This window comes from Mobula hypostoma, chromosome 27 (genome assembly GCF_963921235.1).
Source record: "Mobula hypostoma chromosome 27, sMobHyp1.1, whole genome shotgun sequence".
NCBI classification, from domain to species: domain Eukaryota; kingdom Metazoa; phylum Chordata; class Chondrichthyes; order Myliobatiformes; family Myliobatidae; genus Mobula; species Mobula hypostoma.
Genome location: NC_086123.1, coordinates 32,393,726 through 32,415,499, shown reverse-complemented (window position 1 = coordinate 32,415,499; position 21,774 = coordinate 32,393,726). Strand labels below are relative to the sequence as shown.

At 39.5% G+C, this 21,774-nt stretch overlaps 1 protein-coding gene across 2 annotated transcripts in view; it reads left to right on the top strand.

Moving 5' to 3' along the window:
• Positions 1 to 21,774, top strand: part of mapkapk5 (MAPK activated protein kinase 5) — a 42,931-nt gene that overhangs the window by 7,823 nt on the left and 13,334 nt on the right. For both annotated transcript variants that reach the window (XM_063034104.1, XM_063034105.1), the window contains 5 exons: positions 7,362 to 7,437; positions 10,375 to 10,472; positions 10,658 to 10,766; positions 13,620 to 13,709; positions 21,099 to 21,194. In XM_063034104.1, the coding sequence (XP_062890174.1) occupies positions 7,362 to 7,437; positions 10,375 to 10,472; positions 10,658 to 10,766; positions 13,620 to 13,709; positions 21,099 to 21,194 (469 nt within the window). The remainder of the gene's footprint in view (positions 1 to 7,361; positions 7,438 to 10,374; positions 10,473 to 10,657; positions 10,767 to 13,619; positions 13,710 to 21,098; positions 21,195 to 21,774) is intronic.

The following is a 21,774-nucleotide window of genomic DNA, read 5'->3' as shown; positions in this document are numbered from 1 at the left end:
GGGTTTTAAGGAATTGCAGAGGAGGTGGGTCAGTTGCTGATGGTGATTGGAGCTGGAAGAATTGTATAGTTGTAGGATGTAGAGAGGGAATAGTACTGTGAGAGCAAATGGTTGGTGTACTGGAGAGGATCATAATGTAGAGAGATAGACACAAAATGCTGGAGGAACTCAGCAGGTCAGGTAGCATCAGTGGAAATAAACAAACAGTTAATGTTTCAGGCTGAGACCCTTCTTCACTGTCTCTGCCCAAAACATCAATTGTTTGTTCATTTCCATAGATGCCACCTGACCTGTTGAGTTCCTCTAGCATTTTGCGTGTGTTGCTTTCGATTTCCAGCATCTGCAGAATTTCTTGTGTTAATGATTGATTTTTAGTGATGGACAGTGCATCATGGGATTGAGAAGATTGGAGAAGACTGTGCATTGTGGATGGGGGATGTTTCAAAGAGAGCATCTTGTGCTTATTGGTTCGGAGAGTGCAACGGGATCAGGCAGGTGAAGGCGTAGGCTGAGAGCAATTGGGGAGGGTGTTTGGGAGTGTCCTTAAAGATAAAATTAAAGAACAAAATGGATGTCTTAGATTCTCCCTAAGTGGTCAAGCTGACATCAGGTTCTTTAACACCAATACAAATCTTGACCCTTTGACATTCACAAAATCCTCTGGCAGCTGGATGTCAGACTTTTTTTTCAGTGTCACTGTAAATGCCCATCAGCCACTATCTGCCAGCACCTTCTGTGTGCAGAAGTGTTAGCAACAATTTTGTCTTGCAATTTTCTGTTTGATTTGAAAATAGCCCTCCAGTCGCAAACATTTGAGCATGAATAGCCTGTACATTGTTTGTTCCAAGGTGATTATGGTGCATCACAGCCAAGTCTCATTTATCCTTTCCACCTTCCTGTTGTTAATTAATCCCAGCAGGAATTCTTATCCAGTAACGAGAAGCAACTCAATTAACAGGATTGCCCTTCCATTTGTCCACCCACCCAACAAATGCAATCTTGCTTTCTTTGGCCTCGTCCAATTATAAATACTCTTGGCAAAATTAATTTAAGTAGCAGTTTATCTTTCATGTGTATTATAAGGACTTACAGCAGCCCCATTGCAGGCACGTGAGTTATTCAAAATAATTCTTCGAAGATTGGAATAACCCATCGTTCAAAGTGGAAAGATAGATAAAATACGGTATTTAAATTTTTGGCATTCGTAAGGAAAATTTGCAAAACAAATGCTTATCCTGTTGCAAGGGTTCCCGTGTTCAAAGTTACATTGACGTGTCATTTAAATGCCACCTGAAGTAAACTAAGACGGCTTTGTATATGGTTAGTTCCTTGCTTACTTTGAGCTCCAAGTTTAGAAATGTAGTTTGATAAAGAGTTAATTAATTGAATTTTGTAGGTGATTATTGACCTTTGTTTCACATTGATAGAAGGAAGTTTATTTACTTAGAGAAGCAACAGGCTCTTCCGGCCCAACAAGCCTGTGCCACCCAATTAAACCCAGGAGATCAATTAGTCTACTAACTTGTATGTTTTTGAACTGTGAGGAAATTGGAGCACCTGGAAAAAATTCACATGGTCACGGGGAGAATGTACAAAATCGTTACAGACAGCGGCGGAATTGAACCCAGGTCACTGGTGCTATGATAGCATTAATACATCATAGCTAATTTCAGTTGATTTGATACATTCTTCAATCTACTGCTGAGAGCTGACTTTGTTCTGTGCTAATTCAGATATTTGCAGATGGCATTAGCACTTGGTAGTTCTTTCCACAGCAGGTCCTTTCCTTTGGTGCCTGAGTCCAGCACTGTACTATATTGCTTTGTACATGCAGCTTTCCAATGTGTAATCTTTTATCCAATCATAAAATGCATCACCTCAACAGAGGTTCCTTATTAATTGTTATATGAACAGGCGTAAGCAAACGTGGCATGCCAGGGAATTCCCACAAGCATGGTTTGCTGCAAACAATTCTATAAACAGGCATGTAGACCCATTTATAAGCCAATGTGGGCAAAATTCCAGTCAATGCACAGAGTTCGCCACACAACCAATCAGTGGCGAGACCCCCTCCCTTCGTAACAATTGAGTTTCCATAATGATGACCAGTCAACTGATTGATAAGTATATAAAGGCCAAGCATTCAGAGGACACGCCACAAGTGAACAGTGTGCTGATGATGTCTCCACGTATAGTGATGAAATGCTTGCAAACGATTTACCAAGATTGGAGAACAACTCAACCCAACCACTGTTCTATGAAATTTGAATCTGCTTGCCCATCTAGAAAACTTATTGAGGCCAAGAGCTGAGTTGATGAAGGTAGATATTTTTCAGCTGTCAGTGAATGTGCTTGTTTAGTTTTTCAGTTAAAAGGAATGCCTACTGAAAATGGAAAAAAGGAGAAAACCATGCCTTTGTAGTTTCTGATATAAATAGGATTTGACAGTGTGTATTCTGTGACAGATTCCTGACACTGCTTGTTATGGTAAAAGTCAACGTTCATTTAGTACTTCATGCGTCAATGAGGTGCAACCATTTGGCTGAGCCCAGATGTCAGAAGAATCTTAAGTGAGAGCTTTCCCTTCAAGTGAAAGGCAGCAAGGCACTTTGAGTAATATTCAGTGATAATTACACTGGTTCAGGAATGATCTCTCCTTAGTCACTGTGGCAGAACTACAGATAAGCAATAGCACTAGTCTCTCAGGAAAACTTAAGAGCTCATCCCTATTCATAAAATTGAACAGTTTAGCTCATATCATTTGCAGTCTGTCAAATATCCTGCACTATGCTGAATTGTAATGAAGAGGAGCAAGAAAGAGATAATATACCAGCCTTATTACCGTACTTCTAGTAACCAGTTATAGAGAGACGTTAAGAGGTTTGAGTCTAATGCTTTGAGTGCCTTTGTGTCAAAAGGCACTGCTGGATGCAGAGAAAAGAAATGTTTGGAATGATGAAAATAATCCAATAGTGGCAGTTTAGAAATTCTGTCCTAAAACTCCAGGTACCATTTAATCTGTCTTCCCCAAATGGGAGACTGCAGGTTGTTTACAACATTATAATCTTGTAATTTTATTTTTCAATTGCCTGTCGTGAAAATATTGATCCACATTAACTTAAGCTCTTGTCCTTGCTTTCAATGATGTAGTACCGTATCATATTTAGTACAACTTGGCTGTTTTTAAAAATAATCAAGATGGCAACACAGGTCCGGACTTAAGGACATAATTGATTTGTCTTAATAAACTAAGATTTATTCATTTAGAATTGAAGTAAAGTTCTCCACTAACATGAGCAATACCTTTCTTCCACATGTCATAACCCACTTGTACGTTTTCTCACTGTGTCAGGAGGAAGCATATTGACCTGGATATTAATTGATACTTCACTGTATAGAAACCAAATCACAAACACAATAAAATCTGCAGATGCTAGAAATCCAAGGAACACACACAAAATGCTGGAGGAACTCAGCAGGCCGGGCAACATCTCTAGAAAAAAGTTCAATTGCCATTTTGGGCCGAGACCCTTCACTGTATAAATGTCACTCTATTCAGAATTTCTGCAAAGACCACAAATCTTATAAATCTTCACTGGGCTTCTGTTTTATGGTAGACTCCCCAGTGCCAAGTTGCCCCAATTCCCTGGTTTTCGTGTTGGTGCAGCACTGAAATCTCTACAAACCAAAGTTTATACAGTGGATTCCAGTTAATTGGGACACATCAGGACCAGTACATTTTGGCACTAGTAAGCAGCTGGCCCAAGCAGCTGAAGTTTCGTGGAAATAGTTAAAAAGGTATAAAAAAGACAAACTACCATTTAACTGAGTAACAACTACAGAACAAGTTAGAACACTGTCAATACTGCTACACCACTATAAAGCTGTATTAGTTCATAATAGTTGTGAAGGGAGGAATTCATCCAGTTTACACTGCCATATTCTTTGACTGTAAATGATCAAAATCAGTTCAGACAGCTAGTGCAGATAATGGACTGCTTTTGCATTCCTGCATGAAGTAGTGTCATAATTCAACAATAAAATTCCTGGCATCCTGTGTAGTTACTAGCTCAGGTTGAGATGTATCATCTTCATCACTTTCCTTGTCTTCGTATTTGCCACTTTGATGTTTTTATACAATGCTTTCGATGATTGCGACTTCCAAATCTTCATCTTCATTGTTACGTTCAAGTTGAGTGTCGAAACTTTCAAATTCTTTGTGGTTCCTAACTTACTAAAGTAGTAAAATCGTTTCATTTTCACTCCCGGCTCTAAGCCTGAATGCTTGAAACTGATGAGTTCTCAATTGTCTTACTGCTTATTTCTCACCAACTATCACTGACAAACTGTACTGCCTGTAAAAGGTAAAACCTTGCACTCACTTCCTTGGCTGTTGAAGATGTCAGTAGATTTTCTTCAATTGCTTCAAAAATATGGTTCACCAGCTTTCCGTGGTACATCTTTAAATTTTTTATGTTTCCCACGTCCATTGGCTGCACCAAGGGTGGCATTTTGGCAGGCAGAAATTCCAGCTGGATGTAGTATCTAATGTCCACACAAGTGCACGTGACTGACACTAGATAGGAACTGTTCAGCAACGGTCTCCTGTCCCAGTTAAGCAGCATAGTGTCTCAAATAAACAAAGGGACTTCAGGCAATTTTCTTGATTAGTTTATGTTCTTTAAAAAGGAGTTGCTCCAAGTAAGTGGCTGCCCCAATTAACCGGAATCCACTCTAAATTTATTTCCCTCTCTTCATTGCAATTTTTTTGACATCTGGCTTGAGGCCTTTCAGTGGGACTTCTTAACGCTGCAGGCAAACTCCCATTTATTGTATAAGTATTTCAACTGCCCTGTTTTATGTAGAATTCTTGCAACTATTGAGAATATGCAAAAGAGAGAAGACAAAAAAAGTCTTTCTGTTGATCTGAATGGAAAAAACAGGATTTGTTTTTGCGAGAAATATGAAACTGCAGCTTGGAACTAAATTGCTCCAGTTTGTTGTAGCAAATTTTTCCTTACTGCAATGAATCTTCTGTACTGTAAGTGTACTCTATTTAAAAGTTTCCAATGATGGTTAATGCAGGAGTCATGTATCACCTCATTTTGGGTTCATCAAGACCGGCATTGTAATGGGGGACTTCAAAATGCAAGGGGGTTGGGAGAATCAAGTTGTTGTCAGATCATAAGAGAGGGAATTTGTTGAATGCCTATGAGATGGCTTTTTAGAGCAGCTTGTGCTTGAGCCTGCTCAGGGAAAGGCTATCTTAGATTGGGTGTTGTGTAACAACCCAGATCTTGTTAGGGAGCTTAATGTAAAGGAACTCTTAGGAGGCAGTGATCATAATGATTGAATTCATACTGCAATTTGACAGGTAAGTCACATGTATCAGCATAGCAATGGAATAAAGGGAATTACAGAGGCATGAGAGAGTGGATTGCAGAAGAATGCTGGTGGGAATGACAGCAGAGCAGAGATGGCTGAAGTTTCTAAGAATAATTCAAGAGGCACAGGACAAATACTGTATGTCCCACAGAGGAAGTAGTTCTCAGATGCAGGACTAGGCAATCATGGCTGACAAGCAAAGTTAAGGACTTCCAGTGTGCCAGAGGTCCATGAGTGTCAAGGAGCAGGAGTGAGCGCTGTTGCTATTACAAAGGAAAAGTGCTAGGCAAACTGTAAGGTCTTGAGGTGGATGAGTCACCTGGACCAGGTGGACTACATCCCAGAGTCCTGAGAGAGATTGCTTCGAGATAATGGATGCAAGATCATGGTCATGATCTTTCAATAATCACTTGATACATGATCCCTGAAGACTGGAAGATTGCAAATGTCACTCTGCTCTTTAAGAAGGGAGAAAAGCAAAAAAAGGAAATAATAGGACAGTTAGCCTAACCTCAGTGGTTGGAAAAGTGTTGAAGTCTGTTATTAAGGAAAGGGTTTCGGGGTGCTTGGAGATCAATAATAAAGTAAGTCAAAGTCAGCATAGTTTCTATAAAGGGTAATCTTGCCTGACAAATCTGTTACAAAGGGTGGACAAAGGAAAGGTAGTGGATGTCATTTACTTGGATTTTCAGAAGGCATTTGATAAGGTGCCATGCATGAGGCTGCTTAACAAGATAAAATCCTGTGGCATTACAGGAAAGATACTGACATGGATAGCAGAATGGTTGACAAGCAAGAGGCAGCGATTGGGAATAAAGGGGGTCTTTTCTGGTTGGCTGCCAGTGACTAGTGGTGTTTGTTGGGGGTCAACATTTTTCACATTGTTTGTCAATGATTTTGATAATAGAATTGATGGCTTTGTGGCAACGTTTGCAGATGATACAAAGATAGGTGGAGGGCTAGATAGTGTGAGGAAGCAATGCGATTGCCGCAGGGCTTAGACAAATTGGAAGAATGGGCAAAAAAGTGGCAGATGAAATACAGTGTTGGGAAATGTATGGTAATGCATTTTGGTGAAAGAAACAATAGTGCAGACTTATCTAAGTGGGGAGAAGGCTCAAACATCAGAGGTGCAGAGGGACTTATTGGCATTTATTTCAAGGGGCATAGAACGTAAAAGCAAGGAGATGATGCTGAACCTTTATAGGACACTAGTCAGGCTGCACTTGACATATTATCAACAATTTTGGGCCCCATATCTCAGAAAGGACGTGTTGTCATTGGAGAGAGTCCAGAGGAGGTTCATGTGGATGATTCTGGGAATGAAGGGGTTAACATGAGTGTTTGGCAGCTTTGGGTCTGCACTCTTGGAATTTAGAAGAATTTCTCATTGAAACCTTCTGAATGTTGAAGGAACTAGTGGGGTAGATGTGGAAAGGATGTGTCTTATGGTGGAGTATCCAGAACTAGAGAGCACAGCCTCAAGATCGAGGGCCTTTTAGAACAGAGGTAAGGAGGAATTTATTAGCCAGAGAGTAGTAAATCTATGGAATGTTCTGCCACAGACTGCAGTGGAGGTCAAGTCCATGGGTATTTTTCAGGCGGAAGTTAATTGTTTCCTAATCGGTCAGGGCATCAAAGGATATGGCAAGAAGGCAAGTGTATGAGGTTGAATGGGATTTGGGATCAATTATGATGGAATGGCAGAGCAGACTCGATGGGCTGAGTGGCCTAATTCTGATCTTATGTCGTATTGTCTATGGCATTAAGTCTTTTCTATCTTGAGCCTATTAATATTATTTGTTTATGAATACATCAAATAATAGGGCTATAAAGTTCCAGAGCTTCTGCAGTTCGGAAGCGTAGAACTGCTACATTCCTTCTGGTGAAGGTGCTCTAGTTTTGTTGGATACAGAATTTAACTAATTATCTGCCATTTGTCTTTTATTTATATTCATTAATTGATTTATTTTTAGTGTGTGCATGAAAAAATCAACTGGAGAACGTTTTGCACTAAAAATTCTCCTTGACCGTCCAAAAGCAAGAAATGAGGTAGGTATGATGCCTTTAAAATGTATTTAATGTAACTTGGAATTCATGCAGAAAGACATGCTTGTTCACAAAAACAAGTAGACCACACAAACCGTGAGAACTACACAGTGAAATATTATTACTCCAATGGGAACATTTCGAGAAGAAGCACAATTCTCACCATTTGAGATTTTTTACATTAGGGTTCCTTGCACCCTTTTGATTTGTGGCATTGGAAATTAAAGAACAATTGGATCTCGTGTGCAGCTTGCAGTCTATTGCGGTTTAAAAACTGCAGAACCTTTAGAGAAATTGAAGAATGTATAAGATGTAGCTTTATGTCAATAACTACTGAAGAACACTTTTACTAAAATCTGTTTAGCGAAGGAGATCAAGCTATTTTGCTGTGATTCTCTTCTGCTTTGTTTAATATTGCCTCATTACAGCAGAAGAACAAATATTCCCAAGTGCTGGGCTCTTAGTACATGGGACCATGAAATATTGTGATTATATGCTTGTAATATGGTTTTTGTATTATGAATTGAAGTCATTTTCAAATTTGTGAGTACCTAATCTTGCCATAGGAAATAAAGAGAAGGCAAATGTATTCATCAAGAAATGGGAAGATAGAGACCAGCTACATTCATTGCAAATTTTTGTCAGAACTCCAGTAGCATTCAGATTATTTAGCTTTTGATCAAAATAAATAAGTTAAACTTACTTAAAACAAAAATAGAATAACCAGAATTTCAGATAATACCTAACTAGGTTTTACATGGTGGTGAAGGGGTGAACCTCCAGCTGAAAGGTAGCATCACAAACTTACTTTGCCATGCCAAGCTTTTTGTAGCGAAATAATAAAAAATAAACAGTCTCTCCTGAGTAAGTGCTGAGTTTACCTCCTGTGTTTTTTACACTCTTATTGCTCTCTTAGGCTTGTAATGTACATAATAATTAGCAGTTTAGAACAGGCAGTCCTAATTATAGTGTGGATGTGTACGGAGTGTTAATCTGAGCAGCCCTAATTAAGGACTGCTGGAAGCCTATCCATTCTCCCAGCACGTAACCCATGCCAACTTTCCCAGGTAAAATTAAGCAAGAAACTTGAGCAGAGTGCTGATCTTTCATACCTAACTAATTCCAGTGTAATTTTCTGATTACATAGGAGAACAGGAGGAATGGATTTTAATGAGATAAAAGCATTTAAAATAAAATATGGAAATATATTAAATAAACGTAACTTGAGTGGTTCTGGCTAGATTGCATTTTAATCCATTTTAATCTTTTTTAAATCAGCGACGGAACCACAGAAGCATTAATGCATATTAAATCATTTGTTAGGAGTTTTGGAAGAATTGCAGAAAGCTAGGAGTATATGTACAGTACAAGAGCAACAGGATATGTTCTGATGATTATAGATTAGTCTGCTTAATGGTCGTAGGAAGGTAAAGAAGAGAATAGTTGGAACTTCAGAACATGTGATGAATTAGGCCATTTGCCCCATGAGCCTGCTCTGTTATTCCACCATGGCTAATTTATTATTCTTTCAACCATATTATTCTGCTTACTCCATGTAACCTCTGATGCCCTTACTAATCAAGGACCTGTCAACCTCCCCTTTAAATATGCCCAGCGACTGGCCCTCCACATTTAACGCCTTCGCTAATCAAGGACCCGTCAACTTCCACTTCTAAATATACTCAATGACTTTATAGTCATAGTCATACTTTATTGATCCCGGGGGAAATTGGTTTTCGTTACAGTTGCACCGTAAATAATTAAATAGTAATAATAAAACCATAAATAGTTAAATAGTAGTATGTAAATTATGCCAGGAAATAAGTCCAGGACCAGCCTATTGGCTCAGGGTGTCTGACCCTCCGAGGAGACTTTGCCTCCTTCTGTAGCAATGAATTCCACATATTCATCACCCTCTGGCTAAAGACATTCCTCCTCATCTCTGTTCTAAAGGGAATACAGCCTTGTATTTTAAGGCTGTGCCCCACATCCACTCTCTGTAGGCCTCTTAATACACAGAAAGCGAAGGCATAATGATGAATAGTCAGCATGGATTTCAAGCTGAAAGATCTTACTCTGATCCACTTACTGCATTTATTTTTTGAAGAGGAAATGGAAAAAGAAGACAATGGTAATGCAGTAGATGCTGAATGAAATATTCAAGGTAACAAACCCCTTCGCAGACCACTGAAGTCAGAATGTAAAATTAGGGCCTGATTAGACTGTCAGCTAGTTTCCAGGCACAAAGCAGAGAGTGAGAGTCAAAAAATGGGTAGAAGGAGATATCACAATCAGGTTTAATATCACTGGCATAACGCCATGAAATCTGTTGTTAAAACAAATATGGTGTTCACAATTTATATTAATGATGTAGAGTTTGCAATTGAGAACAGAAATCCTAAAATGGTGAATGGTGACCAAATTTATGGTATAACCTGTAATGTCGAGAAGTTAGTGGGTAGTTAATGTATAGGAAGTCTGCAACAAATTACAAAACAACATTGATAAAGTTGCCTAGTAGTTCATAGTAAAGTACAGATAAATGTGAAGTGATACATTTTAGTAACAAGAGTTGGGTAGACCATTTACTACTTTATAATGTAATTCTTGGCAGGGTGGAAGAGCAAAGAGATCTTGAACTGTAAAATATACGAATTACAAAGATACCCTGCAAGTTAACATGGTCGTAAAAATAAATGAAACATACTGCTTTACTTCAAGAGATAGCGAGATTAAAAGAAGGGGAGTCGTACTTGAGAAATGTATTTTCACAATGAGTGGTTCAGTTATGTTATTCTCTTTTTAAGTTTAATAATAAAGCTTTGCAGAAATAAAAGAAAATGTTTGATACTGTACTAGGAAAAGATTATATTTTCTTGCCTTGTTTTCTTATAAATGACTAAACATCTTAGATTTTAATGCAAGTTAATCATTTTGCAGGTTCGACATCACCTTATGTGTGTGGGCCACAACAATATTGTCCAGATAATTGAAGTATATGCTAACAGTGTTCAGTTCCCTCATGAGTCCAGTCCAAGGTACGCCTTAGTCACAGCAACTCACTAAGGTGAAGTAAACTGAGATGTTTCATTATTTGTGGGAATTGTAATTATACCTTTGAACAAAATGCACCTTATACTGAATTAGAGTGCACAAAATCTTAGTGTTAGATAATTACATTTCCATTGAATTGAATACTTTGTACTTTGGAAACAATTTCCAGGGCTCGGCTGCTAATTGTAATGGAAATGATGGAAGGTGGGGAGCTGTTTCACAGAATCAGTCAACATAAGCACTTTACAGAGAAAATGGCTAGCCAGGTTACTAAACAGGTAAGGATCCTTTCATGTTGATAGAGATGAGAAAATAAAAGTAATCCTGCTTTGTTAGACAATATTGAGGAGTATCAGAGGGCAAACTGGACTTTTACTTCCATGGTGTGCATCATCTTATCTTCAGAAGATGGAAGAATGCTCTTTAATAAGTTGCAGAAGTAATACCTGACTCTGAGATTTTGAGGCATGGGAGCTTTGGAGAGAAGGAGAGATTAATGTGTTGCTAAAAAGAAATTTGGAATCTGTTTGCATAAATTGCTTAAAGTCATCATGCATTTGACCCTCTCTCCTCTATAAGGTGTAAACTAACATGGCAGACAAAGAAAATACTTGGTTTAGTGCAACTATCTTTATTTATACTCATCGCTTAAAGTGTTCTTCTTTTGTCCATTACACCACTGGCGCTTAGGGCAGCGGTGAAGGTCCTCCATCTCCACCGGCGTTCGTGGCTTCCTTCATTGTGTCAGTTCCTTCCTCTCAGTTTATCGTCGGTCATGCAAGTTCCAGGTGGAGACCCAGGAATACTGCTGCACACTGATACAGAAGGATTCTTCATTGCTGTTTCCTTAACAGTCTTGTTTAACCACTCAGGTTGTTGGCCCTGAGCTTAACTTCCAAACCTGGAGGACAGGTGGACCACTCTTAGTCTGGCCTCTCCCTTTAACCTGTTTGGAATGGATGATCCTACAAAGAGCCAAAGTGTAAAGCCCTGACTCCAGGCACGCAAGCCTCCAAATCACAGCTAGGGTATGATCCTCATCGAGGGCCTAAAGTGTAGTTCACGTTTAACTTCCTGTTCTAGCTCATTACTCATTAACTTGTAAAAATCATGACTTGAACTAGCCACATACAATGATCTGGCCTGGTTACTACTGTTGTGATGGCTGTTGTATGGCTGCCATTTCCCATATGCTTGATGTATCTCGTGTTTTCCCTCTTCTTTCATATCTCCATTAAATCGATCAAAGGGTGAACATGCATTTATTTCTAAGAATGGAATTGTCCTGCCTTTTTGTCAGCAATTTTTCTCACACTATCCTCATTAGGATGTTGTAGAGTCATCATCTTTTCCCTCACTGCTTTCTGAGATACTTGTCTTCCAGTCAGGTCCACTGTCCTCATATCCAGAGGTCCTCAACCACCGGGCCGCAAAGCATGTGCTACCGGGCCGTGAGGAAACGATATGAATCAGCTGCACCTTTCCTCATTCCCTGTCATGCACTTTTGAACTTGAACATAGGATTGCCAACTGTCCCGTATATGCCGGGACATCCCGTATATTGGGTTAAATTGGTTTGTCCCATATTTCCCCTGCTAAGGTACAGCGTTCCTATGAAACCTTTCTTGCTGAAATGGTGTGAAACGAAGAAGCAATTACCATTAATTTATATGGGAAAAATTTTTGAGCGTTCCCAGACCCAAAAAATAACCTAACAAATCATACCAAATAACACACATAACCGAAAATAAATAACACTAACATATAGTAAAAGCAGGAATGATGTGATAAATACACAGCCTATGTAAAGTAGAAATAATGTATGTACAGTATAGTCGGGAAGATGAAGGCAAAACCGATTAGTGGGAAAAAATTCGGCACGTACGCGCATGCGCGCACAGGTGCCCGCACAAGGCTTCATGGTCATGGTAGTCTTTCCAGAGGTAAAGTGTCCCGGGATTTGACTGCTACTTTTGTCCCTTATTTGGGAGTGAGAAAGTTGGCGACCCTAACTGTAAAAGACATGTTGAGGTGAGTTTAACCCTACTTGAACACCACCCCCCACCCCCCCCCCCCAGTCGGCCGGTCTGCAAGAATATTGTCAATATTAAACCGGTCCGCCGTGCAAAAGCTGTTGGGGACCCCTGCTCTTACCCATCCACAATTTAATCAGTTTTGCAGACAGAAGGGTTAGATGTTCTGCTGCTTTGGCTTTTTGCGTCATTCAGTTTTTACAGTATACTGGTGCCCACATCAAGTTTGCTTTTTATCCATGATGTTTTATGGAGCTCTAACTGTTTGCCTCTACTACAAAATACGGTATGGAACTAAGAAGGCAGATCATATGTTAGCTGTTGCTGCTAGAGAACTCGGGTACAATAATCAAGATGCCTTTCTGCAGTTATCCAGGGCCAATAAGACCATAAAACAAAAGAGCAGAACTAGGCCATTCGACCAATCAAGTCCGTTCCAACATTCAGTCATGGCTGATTTATTATCCCCCTCAATCCCATTCTCCTCCCTTCTCTGTGTAACCTTTGCCCTTACTAATTAAGATCCTCTTTCAATACACCTAATGACTTGACTTCCACAACCATCTGTGGCAATGAATTCCACAGGTTTGCCACCCCCTGGCTAAAGAAATTCCCCCTCTTCTCTGTTCCTAAGGGACATCCTTGTATTTTCAGGCTGTGCCCTCTGGACCTAGATTCACCCACTATTGGAAACATCCTCTCCATGTCCACTCTTTCTATGCTTTTCAATATTTGATAGGTTTCGATCAGGAGGATTATTGAGTCCTGAAGAAGGGTCTCGCCCTGAAACGTTGGCTGTCTATTCATTTCCATAGATGCTGCCTGACCTGCTGAGTTCCTCCAGCATTTTGTGTGTGTTACTTTGTATTTCCAGCATCTGCAGACTTTGTTGTGTTTATGATTTTAAGCTACAGTTGGAATGTGTTTAGGATGGAAAGACTGTATATGTGGTTTCATAAAAGTGTACCCCTTTGTACAGTTGATTCTATTGTTAATGGCAGTACCTTCAGTCCTACTAAGGATTTTTAAACAACTTGTTTATCCTACGTTGATTACGTAAATATTTACAAGTGTCTGTCTGTACTGTATTTCGTGTAGATTGCTCTGGCCATACAGCACTGTCACTCCTTGAATATTGCCCATAGAGACCTCAAACCTGAAAACCTCCTCTTCAAGGACAATTCTCTGGCGAGTATCTGAATCAGCGTTTAACCGTTTGAGTAATATCTCTAATATACCAGATAAATGAGCTTTAATAATGTTGAATTGTTAAATGATAACTGTATCACTGTGAGAAGTCGCAGTTTTAATAAGGACATTATACCTTTGAAAAAATATTGTTAAATTTATTGTCTGTTTATGCTAGAAAGTGTATTTGCTCAGGAAAAAAATGAAAAAAAAGCTCTGGAAGAATGGAACTTCCCATTTTTTTGTAGCTTGTAGCAGTATTAATATTATCCTGCTGTTTTTCTCATGTTGAAATTTAAGAAAACTTCAAACGACTTTGGGATCCTGTTTAATCTGTAATTCCACTCCCATGTTCTCTCCATTATCAAAACCCTTTGCATACACCTCATTAATGCAATTATAACATGCATCACATCCCATTCAATAACAGGCCTGATCCAGCAAGCAGATTCCCTTTGGTTTCACTCCAGATTAACTCTTAACCTCTAAATCCTATAATCCTCCAAAAGCTCTGTGTACTAATTTTGCCCTCCAGTGGAAACCCAATGTTCATCTCTCCAGTATGGCATTGTCTTTAGCTATGGTGGCATCAGGCTTAAGAATATCCTTTCTAGAGAATATATCTCTTTAAAGATGCTATTTAAAATTTTCCCCTTAAACCATACTTTTTTATGATTTAAATTTTATTGAGTTCTTCTACAAATTTTTCCCCGAACGCTTGTCAGTGTTGAAATTATGTAAATCATAGCTTACAGAACATAAAATACTCCTGAAATGATGGTTCCCCCCCCCCACATTCCTGCAGCCTCTAATTATAATTTGTTTTCCTACCATTATACTTGTCTGGATCCAATTTTGAGAGTGTTTATCCCCAAGTAACCCAAGTGTGTCTCCCAAGACAAAAAATCTAGGGCAGAAAGGGAGTTGAATACCCGAAACTTTGGATTATGTATCATAATCCAAATTCTTGAATTCTGGGACAGGACCAGAGTGCATGTACTCAGTCCCCTTTATCCGCCTCATAGCGCCAGCATTCAGGGGTGTTTTTCAACCCTAATCTCTGTAACCTTGCTGGAGTCCAATAGAAACGGTGTAGATTCTTAAACTGAATAAGGCGCACCCTCACGTCTCTTGACATTGTTTTTGACATTTTTACAAATTTTGTCCCACTCCTTTGTCTCAGAAGTCACACTCAGTTCTTTTTCCCATGCTCTTTTAAGTCCCAACAGAAATTAGTCCCCGGAGATTTGTGGTAAAGCTGAATAAAAAAAGTTGAGGCTTCGTGACCTTTACCATATGCAGCCAGTACAGTAGACAGTATCGTAGCAACTTGTGGGGGTTGCTGTGTAGAACCAAAAGTTGTATGTAGCAAATGACGTAGTTGAAGATATCTCCAAAATTGTGACCTAGAGATATCATACTGTTGGGTTACACACATAAAAGTTGCTGGTGAACGCAGCAGGCCAGGCAGCATCTCTAGGAAGAGGTGCAGTCGACGTTTCAGGCCGAGACCCTTCGTCAGGACTGTTGGGTTAATTGGTTAAAAGATTTTAAACTGTCACCATTAATTATTACCATTATTGGTCTCCCAATTTAATTATACCTTTCCCTTGCCATTCCGTCCAGAAGAAGGGACTTATCAATACACAACTTTGGATTCATCCAGTTACTTGAGGCTTCATTCAAATATGGATTAAATTTAAATAATCTGGCTAGTTTATTCCAAAACAAATGCATATGCGATATAATTGGGTGAGACCTTGCCTCAGGAGGTAACTTGATAGACAAACATTGTAATGGAGGGATGGGAGAAAGAGCAGAACACTCAATACAATACCAAGGAGGCACTCTCTCCGGAGGGAGAGACCAGTGTGCTAAATGTTTAAGCGTAAAGGCATAGTAATAGTATATTAACTTCGGCAAACCTAAACCCCCCCCCACTTTCAACTGGCAATTGTAATTTGTTAAAGTTTAAGCGTGGGCATTTACCATTCCAAATAAAAGCCTTAATTATTTTATCGAATTGATTAAAATATGTTAATGGGATTTGAACTGGTAACGATTGGAACAGATAATTAACCTTTGGAATACAATTCATCTTCAAGGCATTTACTTTTCCCGACATTGACAAATACAATGATGACCATCTGTCTACATCACATGAAATCCTCTGCAATAATGGATCAAAATTTACCTTTACTAAATCCTTCAGTTGAGGGGGAAAATTAATACCTAAATATTGTATACCCTTCTTTGGCCAGTGAAGTTGACCTGGGTAGAAGGCAGATGCAGGGCAATGTACAGTGAATGGTAGTGCTTCCAATTTTGTCCAATCAACCTTATAACCTGAGAATCTAGAGTAAGACTTTATAATGTCAAAAAGACATGACACCGACCGACTAGGGTCCGACACAAATAATAAAATATCATCCGCATAAAGCATCTATTTATGAGCCTGTCCTCCCACAGATACCCCTATGAAGTTCTCATTCTCTCTGATGGCTGCTGCTAGGGGCTCCAAAGCTAGACAGAACAACATTGGGGAAAGTGGGGAATCCTGTCGGGTACCCCTTCCCGGAGAGAAGTAAGGTGAAATGTAACCTCTAGTTCGAACTGCTGCTTTAAGGTTATTATATAACAGCCTAATCCATTTTTAAAAAGATGAGTCCAAATCCAAAAAATTGAGTAATCTTAAACAGATAGCCCCATTCCACTCGGATCAAATGCTTTTTCAGCATCGAGTGAGATAGCTGCTATAGGTGACTGATTATCGGCCACCGGCCACATAATATTGGCAATACGCCTTGTATTATTAGATGAGCTGCGGCCCCTGATAAATCCCACCTGATCACTATGTATCAACCGTGTTATTACTGTGTCTAAACAGTTTGCAAGGATCTGTGATAAAATTTTCACATCTATTGGGATTAGAGAAATTGATCTATAATTCTTACATTCACACGGGTCTTTACCCTCTTTCAGAATCAATGTAATTAGCGCTTGTGATAAAGTAGGGGGTAAGTTACCCTGCTCCATGGACTCATTGTACAATATTCAGCAATGGTGGAGCTAGCTCCTCCGCATAGCATTTAAAAAATTCCGCTGTAAATCCATCTGGGCCAGGAGCTTTCCCAGTCGGTAAGGTCTTAATCACTGATATAATTTTTTCCAGTGTTTTAGCGGAATCAAGGTATTGTTGTTGTTCTTTCGTCAACTTAGGTAACCCTAATGGCCTCAGAAAGCTATCAATTTCTTCCTCACTAGAGTTGGAGGTTGATGTATATAGGTCCTTATAAAACTCTTGGAATGCATCGTTAATATCTTTAGCTGTCATCAGTGTATCACCTGTTGCTGATCTAATAGCTGGGATGATAGATATTGATTCTCTGTTTTATACACCTTGCCAGAAGCTGCCAACTTTCTCCCCCAATTCAAATTGCCTTTGTCTTGCCCTGAAAAGCCAAAATTCTGCTGTCTGGGATAATATTAGATTGTATTGCTATTTCAGCTGTGTTAGTTCTCTCAAATCTTTGGATGACATCCACTGCTTCAATTTTGTCTCAATCTCTTTGATTTTATTTTCTAAGTTTGTAATTTTCTGATTATTCTGTTTTTTTATATAAAAAGTATGTTGAATAGTATATCCCCTCAAAACTGCCTTCAGGACTTCCCAGTCAGTCCCTGCCGAGGAGGCTGTAGGTGTATTTATCTCTAAACACTCCTTGATTTGTTGTCCCATAGCTTGCCTAAACATAGAACCTTGTAACAACGATGAATTAAATCTCCATCTGTGTGACTGCATTCTCTTATACTGAGGTATTGTCTCTAGACAAACCCAAGCATGATCTGATATTATAATATTACCAATTGCACATTGAGACACAGACTGAATAAGTGACTTGGATATAAGGAAGAAATCAATCCTTGTGTATATTTTATGAATTGCAGAAAAAAATGTGTAATCCCTCCCATTGGGATTCATAAGGCGCCAAACATCTACAAGCCCGAGGGCTTTACACATTTTTTGCACTATCACAGTGAGTTTTGAGGTTCTATATGACAACATCTTACTATGGTGGATGATTGGATCCATTACCAAATTAAAATCTCCCCCAGGTATGATATCATAAGCTCCAGAATGTAACTTTCCTTCAGGATCAACCAAAAAGCCTGCATCTTCTATATTAGGTGCATATATGTTTGCTAAAATATGTTGCTTCTGTACTTCTGCCAAAATAATAAGAATTCTCCCCGCTTCATCGTTGGTCTGTTCCTCACATCTAAACTGTAGCTGCCTATTGGTAAGTGTTTTAACGCCCTTGCTCTTAGTTAACCCTGCACCATAAAAAAACATGGTCTGTAAAACTCCTCAGTAGCTTTACTGATTCCTCTGCTGATAAATGTTTCTGTAGAAATACCACATCCCATTTTTGTCTCTTAAGCTTATCATTACTTTTCTCTTTTTTATAAGATTCCCCAGACCGTGAAACATATTTTATCTGAATTAAGAGAAGTCATAGTTAAGACAGACAAAGAAATACATTGCAATATTTTGACACTGACTCATAAACCCCCGTTTAAACTGAAAAGTAACAAAATGGCGTGTAAAACTCTCCCATGCGCAACAGTGGCCACAGAACACGGCCAGACGTCCCTTCCACAAAGGATTATGGTCCATGAAACACCCAGACCAGTTTTAACTGCTCGGAAACAACGCCGGTATAATTTCACAGTCAACATAGCACACTAACAGTATGGCAGCCCTAGTGAGATTAAGGTAGCTTCAGTACAATACAATCCGGCAAGATTTAAAAAAATAACAAACACAACCCGACTCACATCTTGCTCAATTTAACTAACATAGTTAAACTCCCCCATCTCCTCAGTAAATTTTCTTGCTTTACGTGGGCACTCAAAAAAAACTTGAAACAGTCCTTAATCTCTATTCTTAGCTTGGCTGGGTAAAGCAGCGCAAGGCTCACATTCCGCCCCCAAAGCATCTTCTTACATTCTTTAAACTTTCTTCATTTTACTTGCGTGGGTCTGGAGAAGTCCAGGAAGATCATCACATGATTGTTGTCCCAGGAAAACTTGCCCTTGACCCTTGTCGCTCGCAGCACAAAATCTCGATCCTTTGACCTGAGGAACCTTGCGAGGATAGGCTGAGGCCTATCTCTGGTACTGGGTCTAAGGCCCAGCACTCTGTGTGCACGTTCTATTTCAAACTTTTCCTCCCAATCACCGACAAGCTCCGAGACTAGTTTATCCATGAACGCGATGATCCTGCCCTCTTTTCCTTCTGGAATGCCGATGAATTGGAGATTGTTGCGCCGATTACGGTTCTCTGTGTCCTCCAGTTTATCTGTTAGCTGGTCAGTATCCGCTTTGGTAGCCAATGGGTTGACTTCTCATTCCCTATCTGCCGCTTCTTGATAGTCAACCGCTTCTCGACATCTGCAAGCCTGGTTATCAGCGATGACAGCTTTGACTCCACTCCTACCAGGTCATCCGAGATTTTTTTCAAAGCCACATATATGTCAGCCAAATCATGACTCGCCTCATGTTGGTCTCCCTCAGACGATGGTCCTCCGCCATTTTGATCAGAGGCTGTCTGCCCAGAGCACTGCGACCTCCAATGCCTCTTAATATCTCCGGAAGCCTTCATTTTAAGTTGTTTTGGCATCTTACACAAACAGTAACACTTTAGAGCTGCAACAGTGATAAAATAGACTGTGAAAGCAAATTTTTAAAGGATAATTATATACCACCAGCGTGGAACACTGTTCTAAGCGGCCGTCTCTGTCATTGCGTCACGTGACTTCTTAACCATACTTTTGGTCATTTCACTGTGGCCTGGTGTAAAATTTTGAATGATACCAGTTCAGTAAGCTATCTTGGAACATTTAAGTGGGAGGTGCAAGATCTGGTCAGAATGGGGTGTGGCCAGGTTAGAGGCTAATGAATCGGGGGTGCATTTGTGTTTGTGGTCGGAGAGAGGGTAAAAGAATCAGGCTGGGAAACTACATTTTTATGTGAGAGGCACAGCTTCACCTGCCTTGGAGACTCATCTCTGAGAAGAGCAGAAGGCGATACAAGTATGTCCATAGGGAAATTTAAACCTAAAGTGAGCACAGCATACAAACATGATAGAAACACGATGTCCTGATCATATTGTGGGTGTGAAAAGTGTAGAATATGTATTATATAAATATAGATAGTTAATATTCTTCCCAAAATTGATTATCTTTTTTAATGTCATAAGTAGCAGCATACTAAATCTTGGTCAGAATGTTACTGGAAGAGACACAAGAAAAGCAGATGCTGAAATCTGGAGCAACAATCAATCTGCTGAGGGAACTCAGCAGCATCTGTGGAGGAGGAGGGAAAGAGGAAGGAATTGCTGATGTATTGGGTTGAAACCTGTTGTAGCAAATTGTTTGTTACTAGGAGACATTCCTAATTGGGTGAGGACAGCCATTTGGGGTGGGGAGGGGGAATGGAATTCTTCACAATACTTTGCTAATGGCAGTGAAGTTCTTTTAAAATGCTGATCAAGTTTTATGGTGAGATTGGTGTACTTCCACTTGATGCCTTCAACTTGCCTAAAATAAAATGGTGACATTATTTATTTTGGTCTTTATGAAAATGTAAGGATCATCTTGTTACGTTTATTATTTGTATGCAAAAGATCAGAGGGTTTCTGTTCACTTTTAATTATTTGTATCCAGGAAAATTGGCATCCATGTTTCATACTTTCCTGTTATTAATAGGCCTATGTTTGTGCCGTAGAGTCTTCTACTTTGTTTGAATCGTATAGGAATCATATTTGTACTGTTATGTTAAATTAGAATGTAAGTTTAGCTTCTCTGAGCACTGATTTTTAACTTGAAAGCAAGTATATAGAGTAACTTTACTAACTATAGATGATTTTTTTTAATGCTCAAGACATTGACCACTGGAATGGTATGCTGATAAAATATTTACATCTAGGCAGGAGCACAAATGTATTGGTTGGAATAGAAAACCTCCATAATTTTTTGAAATCTGATGAAACTGTTTTAAAAAAAATACTGCTGAGAAAATGGGACCCATGCAATTTAGAACAAAGTAAATTTATTGAGATTTAGTATTGCACAGGCCCTTCTGGCTCTTCAAATCACACGCACAGCAACCCCCGATTTAACCCTAGCCAAATCACAGGACAATTTCCATTGACCAATTTGGGTATATGGGAGGAAACCAGAGCACCCGGAGGAAACCCAAATGAGAGAGCATGGTATTATGGTAACGAGTGTTGGACTGCATATCCCCATGATCTTTTAATATATAGTATGCTGATTATTTTGTTTTCCGTTCCTGGCTTTGATGCATAGTTCTTTCATCTTGTAGGATGCACCAGTTAAACTATGTGATTTTGGATTTGCTAAAATTGATCATGGGGATCTGATGACACCACAGTTCACTCCGTATTATGTAGCACCTCAGGTAAGTGTGTGTGCGTGTTGTTGTTAAGCAAGCCTTCCAGATCAAGAAAGACTTTCCTTCCACTCTGCCTTTGTGGGCTCTGAAGAGGCTAGTGAGGATAATGTGAAAGCCACAGACTCGTCCACAGTTGAGGCAGCACATGAGTGGGTGATGTGGGAGTCAGTGTGCTCCTTCCACAGTTTTACACTGGGCTTCTCAATGAATAGACCCTGTTCCTGTTACTATTAGGAATTCTTCTTCTTGATTTTGAGCTTTTGTAGGTGCCATGGAGTAAAGGGGATATTGTATTTCTTCAGGGAAGCTTTGAATTCATCTTGGAATGCGTTCCACATCCACCTATAATTTCTTTGCATTACAGCAGGTTGAATTGACTGTTTTGTGAGTCCAGTGTTAGGCATGCAAATGACATGGCCTGCTCATTGCAGAGAACTGAATGTACCCAGTGCCTCAGTGCTGGGGATTTAGGCTAGGGAGAGCTGGCCATTTGGTAGATTATTGGAACGTTATTTGTAAAACCTGCAGCTCTGAGGCTCTGTTGGCCACATGTGCTTTAGTAGTTAGACATCTGGGACATGTTCAT